The following is a 24,394-nucleotide window of genomic DNA, read 5'->3' as shown; positions in this document are numbered from 1 at the left end:
AAGTCCTACTGTATCTATTATTGGACAGTTACAAAACATAAAACTTAAAAACCCACACGGATAGAAATGACTAGTGAATAAACCAGGCAACAGGAGTCGTCTACTTGGTAGGTGTAGAAGGAATAATTTTCTCCTATGGGAAACAACTTACAATATTCCTCCCTTAGAACCCCAAACATCCTTGGAAGTTTGTTTTTGTTTTGTTTTGTTTTCTTAAGACTATCAGTGGGGGCTGGAGAGGTGGCTCAGAGGTTTAAGAGCACTGGCTGATCTGTCAGAGGTCCTGAGTTCAATTCCCAGCAACCTCATGGTGGCTCACAGCCATCTATAATGAGATCTGGTGCCCTCTTTTGGTGTGCAGGCATATATGCAAGCAGAATACTGTATACAAAATAAACAAATCTTTAAAAGTGACAAGAATATCAGTGGGATGTATTGGAAAAGGTTTTCCATTCAAGCAATTACTCCTGTTTGACATCAGACCTCTTGTATATAATCATGACTGGGTCTGCCCATGTGGTACCGTACTAAATCTCTGTCTCATTCAGTCCACCCTAAATTATCTGTAAAGTACAAGACAGTTTTTTAGACAAAAACATAAGGTGATGAATAAGACCATATTTGTCCTGGCCACACTTGTGATGGAGAATTCACTGAAAAATGTATTGGTTCCTACTAGATTATCCAAGCACTTCTTTGAAACAGTATTTTTAAGTTACTATATTTATTTGAGTATTGAGAGTTAAAAAAAAAAAAAACCCTATAGCTACTATCACTCTACAAAAGACAGATAGTAATTAGTGAAAAACTAAAGCATAAGCCATCCCTTTTTGAATATGCATCCAGATAGTCTGTAGTCTAGGTGAGACGAGTGAGTAAAACTCATTCATAGAGGACAGCTCCTTAGAAGAGGTTAAGCTTAAGCACACTTCACACAGTTGTAAATATCCAGTGATATAGTTTGCCTGCTCATCACTGAGAAGAGACCAGAGACATGTGCACTTACCTCAGATAAAATCATAATGGGGTGGTGATGCTGAGTGATCATGGGAGCAGACTGGTCCCAAAATTACTTGGAAAGAGTTTTGAAATTCCACCAGCTATAGATATCCCAGTCTAGGTTCCAATACCACGCTCCTCTAATAAGAGCGTGTTAAAATTTAAGCTCTAGAGAAGAGGAGTGGGGTTATAGCGCAGTGGAAGCATGAAGAGGTGCAAAGCCCTGAGTTCCATCTCAGAACCACAGAGACAGAAAGGAAGCATAGGGCGGGCAACAAGGACACCCCAAAAATAGTAGAATAATAGACCTGGGAATCTAAGTACTTCATGTGTCCAATTAAAATTATTCTGTAGGTTGTTTTTTTAAGTGGTCATTTTGAAAAAAGGATAACATAATCCTGGTTAGTTTTGTGTCACCATGACACAAACTAGAGTTGTTTGGGAAGAGGATTTTTCAACTGAGAAAATGCTTGCACAAAATCTGCCTGTGGGCACATCTGTAATACATTTTCTTGATTGATGATGATGTGGAAGGGTCAGACCCACTGTGTACTGATCCATCTTTGGGCTGGCCATGCTCAGTGGTATAAGCAGGTTGAGCAAGCCAGTGAGCAGCATGCCTCCATGGCCTCTGCATCAGCTCCTGACTCCATGTTTCTGCCATTTGAGTTCCTGCTCTGACTCCCCACAATGATGGACTGTGATGTGGAACTGTAAGCTGAAATAAGCCTTTTATTCCCAAATTGCTTTTGGTCATGGTGTTTTATTGAAACAATAGAACCCTTAACTGGTATAACATGTTTGTAATTGTTGAGGACTAAGCCCATGGGATTGATAAAATTCAATGGCATTTAGTGGCACTAGGTGATCAAATTGTGTACAGCAAACCAGGGGCCCTTAAAGTTACCTTTTCTTTTTGTTAAAGTACAGGTTACCAGTGTTAAATTGTTCTTGATAAAACATTTATTCAGTGCCAACACATCTTTTAAGTGCTTAATAAATTCTGGAAATGCCAAAACAGGGAAGAAGGAAGGGCTGAAATATTGTTGGTCAGCTATAGGTGGGGACAAACTTCTGAGCAGTTCTACCTACTCTTCATTTTTTTCCTATCCATATGACAACCTGTGATCTAAAGACCAGATTTATAGCTGTTTGTAAATAAGTTAGGCTTTGTTTACCTATGCCATTTTATACACACACGTGTGTAAGTAACAGATTGAAGTTTTGACATTATTTTAATTGTTGCCCTATTTTAATAATATATTTTATAGGCATTCCTCTGTTTATTTCTCTTCAATTCAGATCCTTTATATTTAAAATACGCAGAAATGAAAAGAAAGGTGATGAACACTGGAAAACTGAGATTGAGTCCTAATGAGGAAGCCTTCATTTTGAAGGAAGATTATGAAAGAAGACGGAAACTAAGATTGCTTCAGGTATCATTTACTTGGAGTCTAAATTTTTGTTTTGTTTTGTTTTGTTTATTTGGTTTTTCGAGACAGGGTTTCTCTGTGTAGCTTTGCGCCTTTCCTGGAACTCACTTAGTAGCCCAGACTGGCCTCGAACTCACAGAGATCCGCCTGGCTCTGCCTCCTGAGTGCTGGGGTTAAAGGCGTGCGCCACCACCGCCCAGCAGAGTCTAAATTTTTTGTCTTCCTTAAATCCTTGGTATTTTTTGGATTAGATTGTTTTAATTGAAATGTTGCATTTATGAGCTTTTTCTATCCTTGAAAGAGCCTTGGTTCTTATTTATAAACCAGTTTTAGAACATTTGAAACATAAGCTGATGGTAAGCAGATTGGAGAAGAGTTGAAAAATAGATAGTGCTTAACTCAAGTATTGAAAAATAGTTGTTTAAATGTATATATACATATATCTGTATGTGTGTATATATATAATTTTTATTCTTTTGTAATTGCATATGTGGATGCAATGTGTTTAGATCATATCCACCCCTCTCTTCACCCTCCATTTCCTCCCCAACTTCCTCTCACATTCTCCCTACTTCATGCCATCTTTTTCTTTTACTTTTTTCCCCCAATAACCCACTGAGTTCCTTTAATTCTGCCTGCACCTGCATGTATGTACTGCCACTGGAGTGTGGGCAGCTTACCATTGGGCCACATGCTGACGAAAACTAACTCCCTGCAGCTATCAGCTCCCAGGAGCTTCTTAGCTAGGTGTGGGGCATCATGAGCACTCCCTCTCCATTCAGGAGGAATGTCAGGCTTGATCTTACGCAGGTCCTGTGTCAGCCACCATAAGTCCATGTATACAATAGTTCGGTTATATCCAGGAGATATTATTTTGCAGTAATTTCCCTCAATTTCTGACTCTTAAAATCTTACTGCCCCATTTCTAAATGATCCATAGTTGGTGAAAATTAGAAAAGGAAGCTTAGAAAGAATCTGGAGAAGACTACTGGAAAGATGAAACAGACTATTTATATCAGCTTCTAAGACAAATGTATTAGGAAATTTCTAAAGTTAAGCCTTTGTGAGTAAAGTAATAGCTTTCTATCTAGAATCAGAGATGATATACCCTGGAGAGGGAACTCTTATCTGACCTCTTTGGCTATGAAACTTGTGAAATCACCTAACCATTTTAGCATTTTGTATGTTATTGAAGGTAGAGAGAGCAGTTGAAACAAATCAATTAAGAGACTTTAGAAATAGCTTTGGGGGTTGCTGAGATGGCTCAGGAGGTAAAGGTGCTTTACTGCCAAGCTCGGCAACCCAGGTCCTATCCTAGGGACCCTCATTCCAGGGAACTCGTGCAGGTTGAACTCTGGCTCCTGTGCTATGACACACATATACATAAATAAATGGATGCAATAAAAAATTCTCTAAGTAACCCTCCCCTTTTTTTTCTCTGTCAGTTGGGTTTTTCTGCTAACCATAGTCCTTACTGAAGTATTTAGGAAAATTGATACACCTGAAGAGAACTCATTTGAATTCCTATTCTCAATTAGATTTTAAAAAATGTTTAAACCCCCTTCGTATGTTTTGTATGAAATACTCATCTTTCAGGTTCGAGAACAAGAAAGGGGCATTGCCTTCCAGAGAAGAGAAGACATAAAACAGAGGCGAAATCAGCAGTTTTCCCGTTTGGCTGAGGAGCTAAGGGCAGAATGGGAAGAAGCACAAAGCCAGAAAATACAAAACTTGGAAAAACTGTATTTGGCAAGTTTAAGACATATGGGAGAGGGACATCGACAGGCTAAAGAAAATGTGAGTGGCTCATCTCATCACTGGTGGAGGCAGTGTGGTTATACTAACTGGATTTATTGAATGATGACATGAGAAACGTGTTTTAATGTATAGAACTGGGAGAGCAAGCTGACCTTTTCTAAATCAGTTTAATCTACGGTGAGAATAATGGTGTTATTTGTTTCCTTGTAAGTCATGCTAAGCACACCTTTCTTCCTTTGGTGTCCAAGTTAGCATTGTTTCTTCTCATTCTTGCCTGTATAAAAGATGGTAACCTGTGCAATCAGAAGTTGTCTGTCCCAAGCAGTTTGACTAGATCTGGGGAACTAAATTCAGATTTCCAGACTCAGATTCACCCTGACCTCATAAATACATAGTAGTGAGTACATATGCACTTAGCTTTGGTTGATGACTTTCCTAAAGACAAAGGAAAGCTCAGTGTTTGAGCAGGTCCTTGAGCTCCTTTTTGCTGACTGTGATTTAGGGCTGGAAAAATAGCAGTTGGGCCAGGTGTGGTACACGTGGATGTTTGTAATACCAACCCTCAAGAAAAGAGACAGGAGGACTTCCTTAAGCTCTGAGCCAGCCTGGTCAGCATAGTAAGTTACAGGTCAGTCAAGGCTGCAAAACAGAACTAAATAAAATGGAAACAGGGAAGGAAGGATAAAGGAAAGAAATGCCAGTTTGTCATCCCAGAGTCAGTCACACAGAAAACAGGCTGGGTCCAAAGAAGACTAATCTTTAGTAACAATTAATTGAGGAAAAGGAATGCCTTGAGGTGATGTGGCATCTTGGTTTTTGTGTGTTTTTACCAATAGCCCTAAGTTTCAATGTTATTTATTTTAGTGATTTATTTTTACCTTTTTTGGGGTCACGATCAGCCTTGTGTTTAAACATCTTCCCAAGCCTAACTCATTTGAATGACACTCATGATTTTTGCAGACAAGACAGCCTACTGTATTACTATAAATTTGATGTTTTAGTTTAAATAAAATATTTTATTGGTTAATTTAGCCCTGTCCAAAGTAGCTTGATATTTTATGTTTTTATGTTAAGCTATTATGGTATGGCAGTAGTGGTATCGTTCCCATACTTTGGAAAATATCTGTGTACCATAGGAAGGAATGACAGAATTGAAAGGTCACTTCGGGGCTGGAGAGGTGGCTCAGTGATTAAGATCACTGGCTGATCTTCCAGAGGTCCTGAGTTCAATTCACAGCACCCACATGGTGGCTCACAGCCATCTATAATGAGATCTGATGCCCTCTTCTGACATAAAGTTGTACATGTAGGTAGAGCATCATATACATAAAATAAATGAATAAATCTTTTTTAAAAAAAGATAACTTCTGTGTTGATATCAAACAGACACATTTCTGTTCATCTACTTTAAAATGACTTTTTAAGCTATATGTACTTGTAGGAACCTGACTTGGATGCTCTGGCTCGGCGGACAGCAGAAAGAAAAAGAAAAGCTGAAATGAGGCATAAAGAAGCCCTTAAAGTGCAGAAAAGTCAAAAAGAAATGCTAATGAAGCAGAGAACCAGGTGACATAATACCTTTGACCATGTTTTCAGCTGATGGCAATGTGGCTAAGAAGAGAGGGCCTTTGGAGGCTGTGTAAGGACATACGAAGGAAGGTTGTGTATCATTGCACTCTGAACTGTGCTCACTAATTCAGTAGGGATGCTTTACCTAGCTCAGCAAACATTCTGAGTTCAGTGGCAGTTGCTAAGTTTCTGAAGAAATATATGGACAGTTCAGACTTAATATCAACCCAAAACTGTCTTTGTAAGTTCAAGGCCAGCCTGGTCTCCATACCAAGTTTTAGGCCAGCCAGGGACAGAACAAAATACACAACAACACACACAAAACACAAGGTTGTGGACTAGAGAGCTTCAGTTGTTCGTAGTTTTTTGCGTGTTGTTACTGGTCTGCACTGGTCATTTTATACAATGACCTGTCTTTAACATTTGTAGTTCTGCTCTTCCTGTAAAGAACTCTAGACTAATGGTTCTCAAACTGTGGGTGGAGTCAGAGGGCCCTTTCACAGGTCACCTAAGACCATCTGCATATCAGATATTTACATTAAGATTCATAACAGTAGCAAAACTTCAGTTATGAAGTAGCAATGAAATAATTTTATGGTTGGGGGTCACCACAATATGAGGAGTTGTATGAAGGGGTTGAAGCATTAGGAAGGTTGAGAACCACTGCTCTCTATGATTATTCAATTGACCCTCCTGTCTTTAGATAAGCCTCTTGTGGTTGGTAAACATGTTCTTACATGTATGCTTGGTCAAACTACAAATTGAGTGTGGACTCAGCTAGAAGATGAGTCTCTGGCTTTTATCTTTTTAACTCTGGGTAATGATATCAAGTAAATGCATGTCTGTTCCTCTTGGTGACAGCAGGTATTACCTAAGAGACTAATTGGTGACATCTCTTATTTTTTAAGGCACATAAGAGCTCGAAAGGAAGCGTTGCTTGTGGAAAAAGAGAGATCGGCTAAAGTGGCCAGGCTGCCGCCTCCTGTCCCAGCCCCTTTTGAGGTGAATTGCCTAGAGCTTGGTTTAAACAAGTTTTAATTGTGTAATAATATAGAAGTATTTTAAAATTTTAGATATTGTTTTACCTATAAATACTTCAATATATGTTTTTAAGAATTTTTAAAAAAATGATAGTACTGACATTTTTCTCAGTTTTACCTAATGCCTGCTATGTGTTGAGGTTTCCCCAGTGGGAATTTTGTGTTTGCGAAGCATAGTGGTTTTGGTTTTTATAGTCCTACTAATCGTTCTGGCTTTTTATTTTTTTATAGCCTTTATTTGTCAAAAAAAAATCGTTATATTAGTTGTCTTATAGACAGCCCACATTCTGGATTTGGCCTCTCACAATCTAATAAAAAAGTAGAGCTCAGATACATTTAAAACTCGGTTTACAGTCATAAGGTCATGAGAAGGTTATTTATAGTAGTAGGGTGTGTACTTTGTGATTAGACTCAATTTTGTTTACATGTTTAAAAGAGGTGAATTTTATGAGTACTAGAAAGGACATGCTGGCTCATACCTGTGTTCTCAGCACTTTTGAAGCTAAGGCAGGAGATAACTAGTGAGCAAAACAGTAAAGACTGTTTCTAAGGGAAAAGGAAAGAAAGAATCGGTTCTCTTATTTATATTAACATTTTATAGCCATTGGAGTGGCTATATAGATGACTGTCAGAATTACAGTTACTTTATGTGAAAAGTTAAATAGAGGCTTTCTAAAAAAAGCTTGAAAACTTAATACTGGCGTGAGTCTGTCTATCCTGTTTATATGTGTGTGTGTGTGTGTGTGTGTGTGTGTGTGTGTGTGTGATCAGCATGAGTGTCAGACTCTGGGGTCTTCCCTTCTGTTGTCTTCTCTCCTCTCACTGGGCCACCTGCCATGTCATACATGATCCAGTGGCGCCCAGGTGAAAGTATCCTATTTCAGCCACTCCCCCAGGACCATGCAAGATAGTAGAATGCAGGCAGTGTTTTAACCTATGATGCCTTTTGATAGCTTTTATTATTTTCCAATATTCATAAGCCAAAATAACTTTAGCTTCTTGAAGTAAAATGCCTTTTCAGAGTGCAGGATGGGTAGAATTATCAATTCCAGGGCAGCAAATTTGTTGTTGCTTTTTTTTTTTTGGCAGTGGAGTGGATGTCTTTCATTTTTGTGAGTATCATTCTGAAGGTATTGAGTTTTATTCTACACACAGCTATTGTCATTATTCTTTTCTCTTTCTGAAGTTCATATCATAGAGGAGAAGGCTCTTCAAACTGGCCCTGTATCCATGTTTCTCAGGTGCTTCTTTGTTCTCTAGCCCAGCAGATGACTGGCTCCCTGTGAATGTACACAGCCCCACTTCTGGGTCTTCAGAGAGCCTTGCCTTGTTTGTTTGTTTCCTTGTGTGTTGTTGTTTGTAGCTATATAGCTCTTACAAACTAAGATCTGGGCGATTGTATTCTTGTTTGGTTAAAAAACAATGTTTTACAGTAGGTTCTTTATTCAGACCTACTCAGGTGTTTGGGAAAGAACAGTGTCTTAGAATATATTTTGAGCTGGTTGTGAGTTTGTGATACCAAAGGAAAGACTAGGACTTTGTTTAAAGGGCTGAGTTGTGGAGTGTTTGGGGACCCTGAAGGTAAGGTGTGCCCTTTAAGACCTTGTGTCATATATAGAAAATACAGGTACATCTGGGTCACTGTTTCTTCACATAGATAAAAATTCAAATACGGAGAAACCTGAGGAAAGAGGTGTAAACTACTTAGGCTTCTCAAACTAAGAATATCTTAGCAGGGCATGGCAGCATTCTCCTGGAGGTGGAGGTAGGAAGATTAAGAGTTCAAGGCCATACCCTTTTGGAGGAGTAAATGGGAGGTGGGGGGGTGGGAGGGAGAACTGTGGTTGGTTTGTAAAATGAAAAAAATTAAAAAAAAAAAAGTTCAAGGCCAGTCTTGCCTACATGGCAAGTTAGAAGCTACCTTAGACTATGTGAGATGAGACCCACTCATGAAAAACCAAGCCAACAAATAAAACACAAGGTTTTTGTTTATTTAATCCAAGGAAAGAAAATAATTTGGATATACTAAACTCTTATCCAAGAACTGTTCCTGTGGTGTAGTGAGTGGGCGCTGTTGCATATCTTTGGCTTTAGGATGTCGCATTTACTCACCGTGATAGCCATGCAGAATAACAGTTATCCCTGCTTCACATGTGAGGAAAGGTGAAGATCAAGGTTGACTAACCTGAGTAGAGAACCAGAGTTTATGTCAAGATCTGATTCTACAGTCATCATCTTTCTCCTGCGCCACTAGCTTCCCATGGATCCATTTCTTTAGACTTCACTGAGGTAAACTAGTCTGCACTAAGGTCTGCAAATGTAAACAGCCATAGTATTGAAAACCTCAGTGCCGTGAGCACTGTAATGTCTGAGGTAGTATAGTGCACACTTAAAAGCATGTTCTTTCTTTTTTGCACTGCCTTTGGAGATAGTACTAGATACAGGAGAAAAACAGGCTTGTTCTTTGTGTAGTTGTGAGACTTGTTGGATACACCCCCTTTGCTGGGTGAGCCAATGTCAGTACTGATGAGCTCTGCTTTTAGCCTGCACCCTGGTAGTTTAAGTCCAGTGGTAGCTTAGAGCAGAGCAGAACTCAGCCTGGAAGCTAGATATTTTCTGAGCAATTTAAAATCGTTTGCAAATCATCCTAATGGTGCTGACAGTCCATGGACTTATTTAATGAAACTCTAAAGTTTAGCTCACTGGAAATTGTGTTTTAACTAAGGATTGGTGGCAATTAAAATCTTAGCAGGGAGTCCCGATTTCAGTCTGCCTCGATTTTGGGAGTACTGGTTCTTAGAAGTTGCTTGTAAATTGAATCATGTTTTATATCCAGTTTTTAATATCCTTGTGAAGAAGTAAGTTTTGTTTGTCTGGGGTATTTTTGGGTTTTGGTTTTGTCTGGTTTTGTTTTTGTTTTTTCGAGACAGGGTTTCTCTGTGTAGTTCTGGCTGTCCTTGAACTCTCTCTATAGATCAAGCTGGCCTTGAACTCGGAGATCCGTCTGCCTCTGCCTTCCAGAGTGCTAGGATCAAAGGTGTACGCCACCACTACCCAGTGTATTTTGTAATTGTACTGAACTTTAGTTAATTTAACTCCTGGCACATATTTGTAATCCCAGAGGTGGAGGCAGGAGGATCAGGAGTATAAGACCATCAACTATAGCAAGTTTGAAGCCAACCTGGGCTACATGAGATCCTATCACAGAAATAAAATAATCAGCTAATGTTTTCATTAGTGGGAAATGTTTTTTGTTTTTAATTTCTTTCTTTTTTTTTTTTTTTTTTTTTTGTGCCTCAGTTATAAGACTTTGAATGGGATCGCCCTGTTCTCACCCTTTCCTTCCTGTGTTTCCAGGTTCCCCTCAACACCTTCTGACTTGTTCTCAATTTCAACTGAACATTTGCCACCTGGGAGCTTAAAAAATTAATACTAGTACTAGACATTATCACCAAAGTTCTGATTAGATAATTGGTATGGTGAACAACCAAGATGTCTAGTTTTCAGAAGCTATTTAGGTAGTTCTCTTAGTTAGCCCATTCATGCCACTTGGTTTTCCTTAATCCTGTCTTCCTCTTTTTTGTATTTATTTGAGTGCTGTTTGTTTTTTCCCATTCATTTATGTTAAAGCTGTGTCTGATCATTTCTTGGTCATATTTCTCCCTGTTAATATTCTGATCCTGCCCTTTGGTGCCACCCTATGCCCTGCCGTAAAAGCCTGTTCTTAAGGGAAAACTCCGACCATTTCCCTCTCCTCCTCTTCCGCTTTCCTCCCTCCCACGAGTTGAGCACCTCTCGAACCCCTTTGCAGCCTGCCAGCCCACCGCTGCTTTTGGGGGGTCCCGCCACATACAATTCCTAACACTCCCTCTGAACTTGTCAGTGTTACCTCTTTGTGGTGTAACAGGTGCTTTCTCAGACACATTGTGAGTCCCACAATAATTGTCACCATGACCAGGTGACATAGAGATAACTGTGTGCCTTCTTTTTATATCAGAGCTGAGGGATAGTGCCGCTACCAGGTACAGAAGAGACTCAAGGAAATTGGACTGTTACTTTATTTTCTGTACAGTACCTAGCTGGGACAGAGTGGACACTCAGAAATCCCTTGTTAGTATAATTGATTTAATTACGTATCAGGTCATGATCAACTATGATGGGCTAAATCTACTTTTATGCCGAAGTGGTGGAAGCAGGGAACTACTCATTTCATCTTCCTGAGATTTGTGCAGTTGATATGCTTAAATATTCGCTAGTATTTCTAGACCAGAACTAAATATGTGATTAAACACTGACGGGTGAGACTAATGTGAATTCTAGTGGAATTTTTGTGATTAGTTGTGCTTCTCACTTGATTGGGTGTGTCTCATAAGCATGTTTTTATTCAGGAGATTTGAAAGTGCTCTGGAGATGGAGCTCAGTGGAAGAGCACCTCCCTGGGTACAGTCCCCAGTAAAGGGCAGAGTGTAGGAGATACTACAACAAAAATAAATGTCTCTTTAAATAACTTAGAAGTTAGAGTGAACTTCTGAACCAAAATAAAAACATTGACTATAATATACGTATCTAGAAGGTCTTTGAAATATTATAATATCTAGTACTTTTATTAAAACTTGAAGTAATTTAACTCTGGATGAAAAGAATTATTTCATTATTAAGCAGATTTTAGCATTGATTTGGTTTTAGTGCATTTTCTGTTTCTAATCATACAGTGCAGTAGGCGAGGTAATTCATAGAGAAGACTGGCTCATGGTCCAAGACTGATGGACTGCATCTGGCAGTAGTCTTTTTACTGGCAGTCACGAGTTGATGGAAAGTATCAAAGCCACAAATAAGGAGATCTAGGCAAACCGGTGTTTGTAGCAGACTCACCTTAGAAACAGCCTTGGAATTCATTAATCCCTTGAAAGGATTAATCTGTTCGTTAGAAGAGCTTCCCTAATAACCCCAGAAATTTCTACCCTGTTCCCTCTTAACATTCTCTTAGTGGGGATTCAATTTGAACAAATTTTAGAACAAACCATAGCATGACTTAGTACACTGTTTTGTGGCAGTGCATACCTGTAATCCCGGCACTCAGGAGGTTGACGCAGGAGGACTGCTATAAGTTCCAGGCCAACCAGGCTACATAGCAAAATACTGTTTCAAAAATAAAAACAATTTTACTTTGTGCATTGGATCTAGATTTATTGAAAATGTGTATTTTTAACCTAAACTCTTATTTTATGTCCTATTTTCCAGAACATTGAAATAAACAGAATTCCTTCATTGAAGACCAATAGTTCCACCTACCATCATATTTCCACTTTTGTGAGTAGACAGATGGGCACAAAGCAGGTGATTGGCTTACTGTTTGTTCATATTATTTCTATGTTCATTCCATTGAGTTTTATCTTGAGTCTACGTCTGGTGTGGCCAGTTCTCAAAATTTAAACAATCTTACTAACTATTCTAGGGTAAAAGAAAACAAAAAGCCTTGTAAATTGTGTTTTGAATTTTCATGTCAGATATATGGTTATCCCGTATGAATGGAAGAAGTATATGACTATTTGTGACTGTCTTTTAAAATGGTAAATACATTTTTATCATGCATTGTACAAAATAGTTTTTATTATAACATAAAGTAGGTTTTAAAACTTTTGATCATAAAATAATAGATTCTTTGCAGAAGTGGAACTTTGTATAGAAGGTAAACTAGGAGAAACATCAATGATCCTATCACCAGAAGACAAAATGGTTAATATCATATGAATTAGAGTCTGTCTTTATGTATAAACATGCACACGAAGGTTTAAAAACAGGATTTTTTTTAAAAATATTTATGGGTGTTTTGCCTTGTATGTGTGTCTGTGTACCATATCACATGCCTGATACCTGCAGAAGCCAGAAGAGGGTTGTCTGATACCCCTAGGACTGGAATTGAAGAGTATTATGAGCTGCCATATGGGTATTGGGAGTTGAACCTGGGTCCTCCAGAAGCATAGCCACTGCTCTTAACTGGTGAGCCATCTCTCCAGTCCCTAGAAAAAGGATTTTTAACAGCCCTCTCATAATTCATGCTTCACTAAATAATAGAAACATAATAATTTTATCTGACTATATATTAAGAATATATTTCTAGAGGAAAAATTCCTGCTTCCAAACTGTGAAATATTTGATAAAATTCATTAAACTGCCTTTTAAAAAGTACCAACAATATCAGAATGGCTGTCTTCCCATTCCTTTATCTTATAGATATTATGACTTGTGGGAGCCCACAAAAGCTTCCTAATGAGATCTGAGCTTGCTTTAAACAGCAGGGCTGCATTAGGGGATGGCTTGACCACGTGCATGGTCACCAGGTGTTTGGGATGGTCTGCACTTGGCTGTGCTGGAGGAGGTCTTTTGTTCTACCCCTTGGCATTCCTTTAAAAGCCCTTTAGGAGAGACAGAAGGGGCTGGTGGGTTTTGACCCAGACCCTCCCGAGCTATCCTGTGTTTCTAACTGCCTCTCTATATTTATTTCTATCTATATATTTCTCACTTCTCCTTCCTCAAGAGTACCCTGGGGGAAAAAGTGGGAGCTGGTCTCCATCAGTGACTTAGAAGTCCCTGCCAGTGTTAAGAGAGAACGACTGATATTTCCTTATTATAATTGCTATTACTCTGTAACAGTCATTTTTCCTGGGGTTTTTTTTTTTTTTTTTTTTGTCTTATTTGTTCTTTAGATAAAGTCCCTCACCATATAGTCCTGGCTGACCTAGAACTCACAGAGATCTGCTTGCCTCTGACTCTGTGCTGGGATTAAAGCATGTACTGGTACTCCTAGTGTAACTGTAGTTATAATACTTTTTCATATTGTATATATTTGGCTACTAGGGAAATCAGTTATCAATACAGCATTAATGTGGGGTTTTAAATACAACAAAAATTTGGTTGGCTGCTTAATATGAGTGCTGACGTCAACATACAGCTAATATATAAGATGAATGTCACATAATGAGCCTGTAGGTTTGAAAACTAAATTTGTTTAAAATTATAGGGTTTGGGGAGATGGCTCATTTCCTAAGTGCCTGCCACATTGTAAGCAGGACGACCTAGGTTTGATTCTCCAGCACCAACATTAAAACTAGGAATGGCAGCACACATCTGTAACCATAGCACTGTTGAGGCAAAGCAAGCAGATCCCTGGCTTGTATGGCTGGCTGACTAGCATAGCTGAGTCCATGAGCTTCCAGCTCCCTGAGAGCCTGTTTAAAAAAATAAGGTAGAGATTGATAGAAGAACCCAGTCAAACTCTGGCCTCAACGTGTACACATATGTCTGCCCCAGGTTACATTTAGTTACTCTGGAGTTTGTGCAATATTAAATACTTGTTGCTCTAAAATACAGTTTTCAGTCGGGCACCTTTAATCCCAGTACTCGGGAGGCAGAGGCAGGGAGATCTCTGTGAGTTCAAGGCCAGCCAGGGCTATGTAGAGAAACCCATTTTAAAAAACCAAAAATAAATTAACTAATTAAAATAAAGTTGTCCAGCCATCCCCAACCCCCTAGCCCCCACACCCCCACACCCCCCGGCCGCATGTGTGTGTGTGTGTGTATGTGTGTGTGTGTGTGTGTGTTTTGTGTATTGGATACAGGGCCCTGTATGTGCTAGGCAAGAGCTCTAGCTGAGCTACATCCTATATCCCCAACCCTCTTTTTATTCTTCACGTTGCCTACTCTATTATCTCTGGATTAGACATAATTATCATTCATGTTGTATATTGTTTTAAAGTTTTTCATCTCATGATTTTTTCAAAATTGACATTCTGCTTTAAATTCATCCTCAAGAGAGGGGGAGAATTCCATAGCAATTTTTTTTTTCATTAAAACTTTATGGCCTGAACGGGTGAAGTGTTGTTTAATGTTTTGTGCTCATTGTAATTTTTATTTAACCTGTTTTGTTCTGCCTGGCATTATTTAGATCTGTATAAGTTGGTTTTTTTTTTGGGGGGGGGATGTTTTGAGACAGGGTTTCTCTGTGTAGTCCTGGCCATCCTGAACTCTCTGTAGACCAGGCTGGCCTTGAACTCAGAGATCCATCTGCCTCTGTTTCCCAAGTGCTGGGATTAAAGGCATGTGCCACAGCCACCACCCAGCCGAGAGCTAATTTTTTTTTTTTTTTTTTTTTTGGTTTTTCGAGACAGGCTTTCTCTGTGTAGTTTTGGTGCCTGTCCTGGATCTCACTCTGTAGCCTAGGCTGGCCACGAACTCACAGAGATCCACCTGACTCTGCCTCCCGAGTGCTGGGATAAAGGCGTGCGCCACCACTGCCTGTCAAGCTAACTACTTTAGTAGGTTTATTTGACTAGTGCAATCCTTCTTACTGTCAGTATTTTTACCTATTTTATCTCACTATCTGGGGACTTTTCATCTTCTTTCTTTGAGACAGTGTTTCACTTTAGTCCTTTTTGGCCTTCAACTCAATCTCTTAAGTACCGAGTTTGCAAGAGTGAGCCACCATACCCACTCTGAGAGCATTTAATCTTGCATGTAAAGTTAATAACTTCTGTTTTCATTATTATTGTTTCAGTTTATTGATAGAATTTGATCATATAAAAAACAAAGTTTTTCACTCCTGATTACATTCAAACTGCTGCCTATGTGGCTGAAGACATGGCTCAGTAGTTAAGTGTTTACTGTGCTTGTAGAGGACTTGTCATAACCAGCTTTAACTCCAGCCCCAGAAAATCAGATGCCCTCATCTGGACTCCCGGGGCACCTGCATTCATGGATGCACATATACATAATTAAAATAAGATAAATGTTAGCCGGGCGGTGGTGGCGCACGCCTTTAATCCCAGCACTCGGGAGGCAGAGCCAGGTGGATCTCTGTGAGTTCGAGGCCAGCCTGGGCTACCAAGTGAGTCCCAGGAAAGGCGCAAAGCTACACAGAGAAACCCTGTCTCGAAAAACCACACACACACACACAAAAAAAAAAAGATAAATGTTAAATAAGATGGTGTGTATATTTGAAAGTAGATGTTCAAATAAGGAAGAGTAACAAGACGTATAACTGGCATAGTCACTGTTTCTGCATGAGTTCTAGGAAACCAAGATAATGTTCAAATCATTATTCTGGCCTTCTTAGCTGAATCAGCATTGCTATTTAGAGGAATTTCTTTTTGTCTTTTTATTAAAAGATTTATATATTTATGTACTTTATGTATATGAGTGTTTTATCTGCATGTACATTTGCGTACCAGAAGAGGGCATCAGATCCTATGGGACTATAGTTATAAATGGTTGTGAGACATCATGTGGGTGCTGGGAATTGAACTCAGAACTTCTGGAAGAGCAGCCAGTGCTCTTAACCAAGGAGCCATCCCTCCAGCCCTAGAGGAATTTCTTAAAAATCATGGAATACTATCTTTGAATGCACAAAGCCTGATGTGTTTTAAAATGTATTTATAAGACTCTACTAATAGTTTGATCATTTTATAGCCAAATGTTGTAGTTGCAGATATTAAAAACTTTTGTACTATTTAATTTTATGTAAGTAGGAAAAATTCTATTAGTGACGTTGCTTTTTAAAGCTATTTCTTTGTTTCACATAAAAAAAAAAAAAAAGATCTAAAATTGTGTTGATTGACTGCTAGCCAGATGCTCATTTGGCTGCTGAAGAAGAAGCTAGGCGGTTGGAAGGACTACGAAGGCAGGCCGCACAGGAGAGATTGGAGCAGTTTGAAAGGGCCCATGTGCGGGGATCCCAAGCCATGAAGAAGATCCACTTGGCCCAAGTAAGACCTGACATCTCCCTGTGACCTGTGACTGCTGCTGGTAGGCTGTTTGGTGGCATTGTAGAACTTCTCAGTGAGGGAGTTCTGTCCTAGAGTGTGAAGATAGTGTTTCTTACTGTCTTTTTCTGTTGTTGTGATCAAATACCCTGAGAAAAGCAACTTGAGAAAGGATAAGTTGACTTTACCTCATGGTTCAAGGTTCAGTCCATCTTGGAGGGCAAGTCAGGGAAGCAGGAGCTTGAAGTAACTAGTCACATCACACCACAGTCAGGAACAGTATGAATGCCTGCAACTACTCAGCTTCCTTTCTCATACAGTCCAGTACCCAACTAGGGAAAATGCCATCCACACTGTGCAGGTCTCCACCTCAATTAATGCAATCAAGATCATTCCCCACAAGCATGCCCAAAGACCCATCTTCAGCTGATTCTAGATTTTGTCATGTTGACAACATTAACCATCACAGAAAGTCTCTGATTTGTACAATTACATTAAAATTTTCCTAAAATCCTTTTCTTTTTTTTTTAAACTTGGATTAAATAAAGCTATTCTCAGAATGTATCTTTGTTTTACATGTTTACTGATACATTTTTTTTACATTTATTCAATCCAAAAAGGACCTGAGACAATTAATCACTTTTTTTAATGTAGTAATCTTGATTGCACTTGTGTTATATAACTTTGTGTAATTGATTCATTAAGTATTTTCTGAGCAGAGCACTTACTGGCCCCTTTGAGTGTCGATTCAAAGGTAGGCTCATGTTCTTGCTTATTGGTGAAACAGCATAAAAGTGATTCACTTTCTGCATGTTTCACTTTCCCTTCTGAGTTTGACTACATTTGTGTATTTTAAACACCCATCACCTTAGGAGAGGGTTTTTAAGTGCCTCAATGGACTTATCCTAAGGAAGTTGACTTGGATAGTAGGGGTTAGATTATAACCTCCTCCCTCAAATTTTTAGTTTCCATAAATTGGAATGTGATTTAGTTAACTGTCTAAATTATTAATCATTCCTATCTAAGAAATAAACCTCTAAGAAGTAACAACAGAAACTGTGAGAAACAGTTCTAAATCGAACACATCCTTCCATAAGAGCAGCAGTGTTGAGTGGCCACAGAAGTGAGCTTCCACGGTTTGCCTGGATTTAGCTCTGTAGTATTTGGCAATCTTAGCTCGCCTTAGCTCACTTTCATCATCTGTTTTCTGAGGACTGCGTGAAGCTCATAGGAACATGCATGGAGTTTAAAAATTCCCTGTTGTTAGGAAAAATACTAATGGAGTGACACACCATGCTTTGAGTGAGCCAGAGTAATGCATTTACTCAAGTAGCAAGTAACACATATCATCAAAAAACAGCTGTTGGGGCCACTCCTTTTGATTCTAGACTAGTATTTCTCACATAGGGAAAATCACCCCAAACCATGGCATCTCAGCATTAATAGATTCCATTGCCCTGGCTGAACCTTTGGCCTAAGACCTTTTGGTCTAGGGATGGATTTATTGCTGGGACTGTTGTAATTGGCGTTTTGGATTGTGTCCCCTCTGGTTTATATTTTGTGTCTGTAATCCCTTTGCCCTCTGTGCCTTAGTCATACAAACACTATGCTGGTTGGTGGTTGCCTTTAGCCGTTCCTGTGTGCTGCCCCTATTTTTTCTTCTACTGCTTCATCCTCTTCTGTGTGACTAAATGCTTACCCAGAAACTGAGAAGGTTTCTCTGATCCCCCTTCTTTGTCTTTTACCATCAATTAGATAAATTAGATAGCTTCATTAAGACATTCTGATTAAACTTCGTGTTAATAGTACATAGAGAAATGCACACATCCCCTTTAATCATGGGAATCAGAGTTTGGAGTGGTGGGAAGTATCATCAGTTAAGTCTCAGTCACTTAGGACTTAAGAAGACAGAGAGAGCTGAACTACAGCACCTTGCAGGAGCCCTGGCAGTTAAACAGAAAGTGACGAAATGGCTTTCCTCGGCCAAGAGAACAGTAGTGGCAGACACTTCTCCGACTTTATCACCTCTCAGTGCTACCTGCTTTGTCCCATTACGAGTCTAGGGTTGACATTTCCCCTGATGTTCTCGGTATGTAATCCAGCAGACACTTGTTGACTAGAGAAATTAGGGCAGTATGTTTTATGTCAGAGCAAATGGAAGAGGAGGGGAATTTTAGGCCTTATTCTTCATACTTTCCCCTGCCAGTTAATGTGACTCTCTGAAGTTTGACTCAGCTGTCATTAATCTGTTTATTCTTGAAGAACCAAGAGAGACTAATGGAAGAACTCAAACAGCTGCAGAAAGAGGACCTGGCACGTAGGAGGCAGACAGTGGCACAGATGCCACCACAACTCGTTGAACTGCCGTACAGACGCAGTGAGGTGAAGGAAGACTGGCAGCGGGAACTGGAGTTCGCCTTTGAGGACATGTACAGTGCAGACAGGAGTAAGGGGCTCTCAGCAGTGCTTCTAATGTTCCGGTGGGAAGTCATTTGTAGTAATAAGCAGTGTTTATTGTAATGGGTTATTGTGTAAAGAGGGCCTTAAGATTTTTATAGTTAAGTTCCCTTTTTCCCTAACTATTTTCAGTCATATTAGAAGGAAAACATGTCTGTTTTTCTTTATTCAGAGGTGAAAGGAAACCTGATTTTGCATCTTAAGCCAGAGCCTTTGCCTGCCATGTCTGATCAGCTCCAGGATGAAGAACTGGACCTTTCAATGGAGCGAGAAAACCCAGGTGAAGATGAGAACCTTCAAGTGCAGACCCTGACCTAACGTGGTCTAGGGAGACAGGCGGTAAAAGCCTGTAAGCTGAGTGTTAAAACTCATGGGAAATAATTGAATCATCAGCTAAGAATTAGGAAAATGTGTTCAGTTTAAGCACCAATAATGACTCTACTGGAAGCAGTAGCAGGAAGTGTCTGCATATTTCTGCCATTAGAGGTCAGTTCCTTACTTGTTGGAGGGAGCCATTCACCTTTGATACCATCTGGAGAGCTTCAGGTTGTGTAGATGCTTCGTTCTAGATTTATTTGAAGGCTCAGCAATGTTTAGACTTGACCAGATAATTAGAAATCCTATCACTGCTGGGTACTTCATGTATCGTGATGAGTTGTACAGACTTTGATCTCTTACCCTTCACACCTGGCTTCAACGTTGAACTTTCTCACTGGTTGTCCCATAGGTATTTAACACTCATATCCAGCACTTAGTCATCTCTTGCTTACTGAAACCTTCTCTTCCTAACTTAAGTGAACAATGGGGCCAGCACGATGTCTCAGCAGGTAAAGGCACTTGCCTCCAAGCTTGATAACCTCAATTTGATTCCTGGGATCTCCATGGTGGAAAGAGGGAACCGACTCCAGCAAGTTGTCCTCTGACCTCCACATTCCCTTCCCCAGTAAATAAATAAATGTAATTAAGTGAATGATGATATCATGGTTGCCTGAGGCAGATCAAACAATTTTCTCTTTTACTTCTGTATCTCCACACCATTGAACTGACCTCATTTTTCTTCTTTATTTCTACCTATATTGCCTTTATGTCATGCCACTCGGGTTTACATCTCATCATCTGCTCCCTACACTCCTACACTGGAAATGGCTCTATGGCTCCGACTTGATGATGGGGGCTCAAGGTCTTCTTCCTGTCTTTTCTACAAACCCCGAGTCTCACAAGTTTGGTTCTGCTGTGGCTCAGCAGACAGCAGGGTCAGTGCTTACCCATCCTGCTTTTCAGGATTTCCCCAGAAACGATTTCTTCTGAACCATCTTATTTTCTTGCTAGGCTAATAGTATCTTTAAGAAGACTTTTTTTTTTTAAACCATTTCATCCAGGGTTTAGTTGTTTTAATGGAGCTTTTTATTCATATTTCTAGTTAGCCAGAATTGAAGCCTATCATTATCTAAAGAAACACTGCTTCCTGCTAATCCCAGTTACAATCTGGCATAGTGTTGCTCAGTCTTCAAGCTTTTCGTAAATAGCTAGGAAGCTGGGTGTTGTGGTCCAGCCTGTAGTTTCAGCTGTTCAGGAGGCTGAGCCAAGGACAACCAGCTGTTTGGGGCTGGTCTGATCACAATAGCAATACTTTGTCTCTTGAAAACAACAATAACAAAGGGCTAGGAATTCCCATTACCCTTCTTTAAAACTAAGTCTTCTTTGATAAATAACTACAAATAAAAGTTGGCGATGTAGCTCAGTGGTAGAGTGTTTCCCTAGCATGTGTAAGGTCCTAGGTTCTATCCCTAGTGTGTACACACCCAAAATATGGATGGATGGATGCTTGGATGGATGGATGCATGGATGCATGCATGGATGGATACATGCATGCATGGATGGATGCATGGATGCATGGATGCATGGATGGATGGATGGATGGATGGATGGTGAGAATTAATCTGCCTTAAAAATGGGTAGGTCACAGACTAATGGTTAACTGAGAAGCAGCCAGAAAGTATTACCTCAGTACCTGGCTCTGTGTTTATATAGAACTAAGGAACAGGGTAAACTAGTCTGTGGTTGTGAGGTAGAGTTCAGTTAAGTCATCTTTTGGGTGTATTGACTGGAAGGACAAAGAGCCTTGTCAGGGCTGGAGCTGATGCACAATGGCCTGGATAATGTTGAGAGACACTTAGGTGAAATTTGTTGCACTGAACATGCAGCTTTTGTATGCTGAACTGTTTATTACATTTTTAATTCTATTAGAACTTTTCTTTAAATATGTATTAAAACATACTACTTACCAGTTTTCAACCACTTTGGTATTCTTAATTTTTTCTTTGATTAAGCTACAGCACAGTTTGGTTCCCATAGAGAATTTTTAGTTCTGTTCTTAGTTAGCTTATGCTGTCTCTGTGGAACGATGCTTGAAGAATTACCTTGTTTCTGGTTTTTGATAAGTGAAAGGATTTGCTTACAACGACAGAAAAATTTGCCTCACGTATTAGCAAGAATGATTTGAAAGCAGGTGCTTAACTTCAAGGCTGTAAGATTGTTTTTCTCTGTAGCCTGCTAAGAACTGTTTGGACCATTCCCTAGCACAGAGCATGAAACCTTACAGTGCATGACTCAAACTTAACCTTAGTCACAGCTGATTAGCAGAGTGAATGTCCTCCTGAGAGTTAAGCTTGAAATTAGTATATATGTATTATGTTGTTGGAAAATGGTCTAAATTTGAATTTAAGTTTATTTTTTGAGTACACTAACCTTTAAATATTGAAAATAAAGTTGTACCTTTGCTTAAGTAATTATAGCAGTGAAAGTTCTCTTTTTCTTTCTTTCTTTTTTTTTTTTTTTAGTACCCTTTGCAATGAAGACCCAAGAGATCCCCTCAAGAATTCTTTTTAAAAGATTGTTAAATAAGATTCGAAGCCAAAAGTCTCTGTGGACAATCAAATCCGCGTCTGAGGATGAAAGTGAAGTGACTGCAAGTGTCAGGGAGCCTGGGAGTAAAGCATCAACCATGGAGTCAGGAGCTGGGACCCTCGAGGAGGGAACGCTGTCCTCCGAGCAGGAGCAAGGTGCTTTCTCCGGCAGTCCGTTTGATGGCACACAGACCCTCTTCAGATGTTAAAAACAATGCTCAGACCTGAGTTTGGGGTTTAGCACCGCAATAGAGATTCAGAGCCCTGGTTTCAGCCTGTGTCACTGGAGGGATGGGGTGGGGGGTACATGGTGGTTGTCTTATGCATGGGAAAACAAAAAATAGCAAGCAAATCATATATATAATTCAAGGAGATCTTATTAGTATGATCCTAGTAACTTCTGGAAATATATGTAAGACCCATTCCCCTGTTCTTTAAAGTTAACAAGTAAGGAAAGGATCTCTGTTGGGAATGTAAAGAAATATAGCACACTCAAAAGACACTAACGTGTTTGTCTTTTAATTTAAAAAGTTTTCTAAAAATTCTTATTAAAAACTAAAGATGTGTGGAGGCTGGTTAAGAGTGCTGGGTTTGGTTCCCAACACTGGAGAGATGGCTCAGAGGTTAAGAACACTGGCTGCTCTTCCAGAAGACCTAGGTTTGATTCCCAGCACCTGCATGGCAGCTCAGAACTGTCTATAACTCCAGTTCTAGGGGATCCAGCACCCTTACACAGACATACATGTAGGCAAAACACCAATGCTCATAAAATAAAAATGAGTAAATCACTAAAAAAAATAAGAAAGGAAAAGAAATGGGTTGGAAGGAGGCTCAGTGTTTAAGAGCACTTACTGCTATTCCAGAGGCTTAGGTTCAATTTCCATCATCTTCATGGTGACTCATGGTCTTCTTTCTGTAACTGCAGTCCTAGGAGATCAGACCCTCTCTTCTGGCCTCTAAGGGAGGGTACGAGGCAGGCAAATGGTACACAGGCATACAGCCAGCAATTTAATTAATTTAATTAAATTAATCCATACACGTACAATTAAAAAATTTAAAGTTAAGAGACAATCCTGCTACTTAAAGGCCACAAAAGAACGCTGCACACCTTAGTGAGTTTCCTGAACTACTGCTGTTGTTCATTGTATGAACTTCTGGAAGTTATTGAATCACATCACTTAGTTACTTGTAATGTTTAGGCTATTGCTTTCTTACTGTTTCTGCATTATTACTGGTCTGTGCCCACATCTTTGTTCTCTATGCACTTGGGTGTGTGTGTGTGTGTGTTTTATATGTATGCTATGCCATATGCCTGGTGATTCACTCACATCTTTTTGTTTTTAAATATTCAGTTGGTGTGGTGTATGTGCGTGTGCATGCCTGGTTATGTGCACCTTGTGCACGTGCAAGTAAGTCAGAAGACATCAGAAGATCCTCAGAAACTGGAGTTACAGTTGGTCGTGAGCAAACAAGGGTGTTGGGAACCAACCCAGCACTCTTAAACAGCTAACTCTGCCCAGCCTCCCCACAGCTTTAGTTTTTAATGAGAATTTTTAGAAAAAGACAAACACATGTTAGTGTTTTTTGAGTGTGTTATATTTCTTTACATTCCCACCAGAGATCCTTTCCTTATTTGTTAACTTTAAAGAATGGGGGAATGGGTCTTACATGTATTTCCAGAAGTTACTAGGATCATACTAAAAGATCTCCTTGCTCTGATTTCAGTTGTATTTCTTTTGTATTTATCTTTTGGATAGATTTGTTTTAGAAGGTGTGTTTGTTTGTGTGTGGAGATGTTTGCTGCCAAACTGTTGAGAGGAAAGGTAGTTGGATTTTATGTTGTATTCATGAAGCCTCGGCCTGCGTCCTTTACTAGGCCTCCTAACCCTTCTCTGTTTCTCTACTTTGTGTTTTCTTTTGCTGCACCCATTAGTCATCGCCCCAGAGACCATTCCTCAGCTCTGTTTTCCTTCATTCAGAACTCCCTAGTTCACCTCTGACTCATACTGTACAATATTTTGTATTTACTGATAGCATCTAAAGTGTGTGTTTCCCAAGTTGGCCTCCTTAGATTCAACTCAGTATTTGATGCTTTCACTTTCAGATCTATTACCATCTTAAATTTGCCCCAAATTGATTTCTAGATATTCCCAACCTATACAGCTTTTTGTACCCCCAACTCCCTACAAGTCTCCCACAGTTCAGTACCTGGTAATATGTTAATTTATTTGCTGGAGCAGAAAAAGCTTATATCATTCTTGTTCTCTTGTTTCATTACCTACAATCCAGACAATCAGCGATTTCACACCCGACTCACTAATGTCTTTATAATACAGCCTGTTTTCTTTACATAGTACCTGATTTAATTCTCCAACTTTTTATGAGGTGATTCTGTGGTGTTTCTGTCCCTCTTTCAACCTTCAAGCCTCCTTGAGGCCTCTTGCCATTCAGCACAGTGCCCCTTGTCATCCGCC

The 24,394-nt window shown here is 39.6% G+C and overlaps 1 protein-coding gene across 1 annotated transcript in view; it reads left to right on the top strand.

Moving 5' to 3' along the window:
- Cep295 (centrosomal protein 295) overlaps positions 1-24,394 on the top strand; it is a 44,224-nt gene that overhangs the window by 783 nt on the left and 19,047 nt on the right. Inside the window, exons 2-10 of the mRNA XM_059267350.1 lie at positions 2,302-2,435; positions 4,029-4,229; positions 5,632-5,756; positions 6,668-6,761; positions 12,041-12,136; positions 16,420-16,560; positions 18,820-19,003; positions 19,187-19,294; positions 21,855-22,076. Of these exons, the coding sequence (XP_059123333.1) occupies positions 2,302-2,435; positions 4,029-4,229; positions 5,632-5,756; positions 6,668-6,761; positions 12,041-12,136; positions 16,420-16,560; positions 18,820-19,003; positions 19,187-19,294; positions 21,855-22,076 (1,305 nt within the window). The remainder of the gene's footprint in view (positions 1-2,301; positions 2,436-4,028; positions 4,230-5,631; positions 5,757-6,667; positions 6,762-12,040; positions 12,137-16,419; positions 16,561-18,819; positions 19,004-19,186; positions 19,295-21,854; positions 22,077-24,394) is intronic.

Source organism: Peromyscus eremicus, chromosome 7 (genome assembly GCF_949786415.1).
Source record: "Peromyscus eremicus chromosome 7, PerEre_H2_v1, whole genome shotgun sequence".
NCBI classification, from domain to species: Eukaryota; Metazoa; Chordata; class Mammalia; order Rodentia; family Cricetidae; genus Peromyscus; species Peromyscus eremicus.
This window is presented reverse-complemented; position numbering and strand designations above follow the sequence as displayed.